General features: G+C 44.4%; 1 protein-coding gene across 1 annotated transcript; it reads right to left on the bottom strand.

Moving 5' to 3' along the window:
• Window positions 1-293: 293 nt before the first annotated feature.
• On the bottom strand, window positions 294-1,143 carry LOC120741271 (lectin-like). The gene is made up of 3 exons (XM_040044056.1): window positions 1,028-1,143; window positions 832-925; window positions 294-733 (listed from the first exon to the last, which is right to left on the bottom strand). The coding sequence occupies exons 2-3, from the start codon at window positions 919-921 to the stop codon at window positions 473-475; spliced, it is 351 nt and encodes a 116-aa protein (XP_039899990.1). The 5' UTR covers window positions 922-925; window positions 1,028-1,143; the 3' UTR covers window positions 294-472.
• Window positions 1,144-3,565: the final 2,422 nt, after the last annotated feature.

The following is a 3,565-nucleotide window of genomic DNA, read 5'->3' as shown; positions in this document are numbered from 1 at the left end:
GAGATGTTCTTTTATTAAAAACTAAGCCAAAAGAGAACATAAACTGAAAAAAACCCCAAACTGGCTCAAGGAAAAATATCAGATGCTAACAGGGCTAGACCACATGAAGATACTTTCAGGGAAGAAGAAATAAAAATGAAAACGTGTCTAATGGTCAGTGGAGGAATTTACAAAATCTGTGTTAGTTTTATATCAGCAACACTCCTCAAAGTTTTAAGACTGCTTCCTACACCTTTGCAACAATATTAATTCTTAAGAAAATCTCTTTAATGGCCAAAATATAAACACAAGAGGTTGGTCAAATACCTTTCATTTTATTTATTTTTTGCCATTTGTTTACAATTCAGGTTGAAATTCAGAGTCTGATCAAAGCTAACCAGAAAGAAAAAGGAAAAGCTTGTTTATGCGCTGGTATATGTTGCTTTAATAGCATCGCTGAAGGTTTATGCCAAAGGATGGTCGCACACAAGCATCACTTCATGCCTTTGGACTTTTCAGAGCTCCAGATTTCTTCGCACTCTCTGTTCACCACCAGTTTGCCGTCATCAGTCAGTTGAAGACGGCACATGTTGCAGTCAGGTTTGGAAGAGTTTGTGTGCCACTTAGGCTTGTCACACTTGTTGTACATGACCAGGTTGCAGTCAGCCTGCATGCACAGACGGACGGCGTCTGATCCATAGGTGTCCGAAGCCCACAAAGGCTTCCAGCCATAGATGACAAAGTTACCATCATCCTGCAGCCATAAATCACACGTTAGATAACTGTCTGCACGCATGACTGGGAAACAAGGCTTTTATGAGCTTCTGAACTGAGAACATTTAAATTAGTCACCTGAAATATAGCTTTGAACTGCTTGTTGTTGGACACCAGGTAGTCTCCCCTGCGGAGCTCATCATTTTTGGACAAGAAGTTTCTGCTCATGATTCTAAAAGGAGAGAATATAGATGAGCTTGTATCCACAATATGCATTTAAAAGTATCAGGAATGTGTCAATCAATCAGTCAGTAGAGATGCGTAGAATACTTACAGGTTTTAATATTTCACACCAGCCGGTCTGCAAGCAGAAGAGAAGGGAAGAGTTAAAACTGAAAGCACATCACTTCATCTTTATATAATCTTGACCGGGGGTGGAGTCACACTCACTGCCCTTTACAGTAAAGGGATTGCATTTCCTAAGAAGTGTGTGTGTGTGTGTGTGAGAGGAGAGGGGATTAGTGGAGCAGCAATGTAATGGAGTGGAGCAATCGCAATTGCTGACGTGTTGTACAGGGGAGCTTGCTGCTGTGTTCTCCAGCTGTGCTTTGGTTGGGGTGAGGGAGAGGGGATCAGGGGGTTTATTTTATGTGTTGTTGGAGTGTCTCTTTTTTCAACCCACAGAACTCATATTGGGTGTGTATAGGAATTTCTTTTACTTGTGTATTAATCACATTATTTTATTGTATGATACCTTGGTGCCACTGGATTTTAACAAGTCTCACACTCATACAGTAAGACAACTGGTGGAGGTGTAGTAAGGAAGTTGGGGGAAGCAGGAACTCCACAGGAAGAGTCTTTTGTCTCTTCGAGGACTCTGGGAGGTAGCAAGGGAGTGTGAACCTTAAGGTGTGAAACAGCTGTGTACTGCCTTTTGTTCCTGGAGAAGGTATTTAACTGAGAGCCATGCTAGGCTCAGGGAGACTCTGCTGACCTGCCCCGCAGTCATGTAGGCTCTCCACAAGCTTGGTTTTCTGTTCTTTGTGTGTTTGGATTAAAGAATGTTAGCTACCGCTCACCGCTCGTCTGCAGGCTTTATTTAAATGGAAAACTTCCACAACAGGTGTTATTCCATGTTCTGTTCTGGGCTTCTCTCATGCTTTTCTGTTTTTGCATCCCTTCATTATCTTTCTATAATCTTACATGATTAGTCCCATAAATCTGCTCAGCTGGAACGTTAAACCATCCTATTAAGAGAGGAAAGGTTTTTGCTCAAATTAAACAAGAAAATGCCTCCATTGCCTTTTTACAAGAAACCCATGTCAGAGGTTAACTCAGGGCTTATGTCTCGGTGGGCGGGGCAGCAGTTTCATTCATGTTTTGAGGCCAAGGCCAGAGGAGTATCAATTCTCATCAGCCCCAGGGTTCCATTCAAACAATATGTTATTTCAGATCAACATGGTCGTTTTGTCATTGTTTCAGGGAGGTTGTATAACGTACAGGTAGTTTTGGTCAATGCATATCCTCCTAACACAGATGATCCCAAGTTTTTCAAACATCTTTACAATTTACCAGACGTAGGCTCGTACTCTTTGATACTTGGCGGAGACTTAAACTGCTGGTTTGACCCTGTTTTCAAGGGTTCAAGTTTCTTTATTTGTCACATGCATAGTTATACAAGTATGACACACAGTGAAATGTAGCCTGACACGCTCCTCGACATGTGCAAAAATGAGGGGGGGGGTAGAGGAAGAACATTATATAACTATATATTTTATACATTGGGTGAATGTGCAGTAGTAGGAGCAAGCAGGTGAATTCTGTACATTAATATGAATAGACATCTGACTATTTTACAGGATAGACAATATAAACATATTTAAAATTAAAGGAATTTAAAATGTACATTGTGCCTTGGTTTAGAGTGTCTGGAAGAGAGTCCTGTCTCAGTCAATTATAGATGATGTGAGAGGGCGGGTGTGTGTGTTTAGGGCACGGATGGCTTGGGGATAGAAGCTTCTCTTGAGTCTCTCTGTCCTTGCCCGAATGATGCGGAACCTTCTACCAGATTGCAGAAGTTGGAACAGTTTGTTGCCAGGATGGGACGGGTCCTTCAGTATCTGCGCTGCTCTAGTCCGGCATCTCCTGGTGTAGGTGTCCTGAAGCGGGGGGAGAGCAATCCTGCAGCAGCGTTCTGCTGTACGGATCACTCTCTGGAGAGCTTTTTGGTCCTTCACACAGCTGTTCCCAAACCACGATGTCATGTTCTGTGTGAGGATGCTCTCCACGGCGCCTGTATAGAAAATCCTGAGGATCTTTGGAGAGACCCTGAACTTCCTCAGTTGTTGTAGGTGATACAGGCGCTGCCTAGCCTTTTTGGTCTGGACCTGAATGTGGGCAGCCCATGTCAGGTCTGAGGAGATGTGGACACCAAGATACTTGAAGGACTGCACCCTCTCCACTGGAGCTCCATTGATGATAATGGGCTTGTAGTCTCTGTGCTGACCCCTTCTGAAGTCCACCACCAGCTCCTTGGTCTTGCCGACGTTCAGCTGGAGGTGGTTGTCCTGGCACCATGATGCCAGATTCTTCACTTCATCCATGTACGCCGCCTCATCGTTGTTGGAGATGGCACCCAACACCACTGTGTCGTCAGCAAACTTCACAATGGTGTTGGAGCCATGGGTGGCCACACAGTCTGAAGTGTAGAGGGAGTAGAGCAGTGGCCAGAGGACACATCCCATTCAGCTCGTTGGTGAATGCAGAGTCAGCGTTGATCAGCGCAGTGTCCCTGGCTTTGTAGTCCGTAATGGTGCGTCGTCCGTGCCACATACTCCGTGTGTTGCCCTGGTGGAAGCGGGACTCCACACGT

Source organism: Simochromis diagramma, unplaced genomic scaffold (assembly GCF_900408965.1).
Source record: "Simochromis diagramma unplaced genomic scaffold, fSimDia1.1 OVJJ01000602.1, whole genome shotgun sequence".
Taxonomy (NCBI): Eukaryota; Metazoa; Chordata; class Actinopteri; order Cichliformes; family Cichlidae; genus Simochromis; species Simochromis diagramma.
The sequence above is the reverse complement of the archived record's forward strand: the minus strand, read 5'-3'. Positions and strand labels throughout refer to the sequence as shown.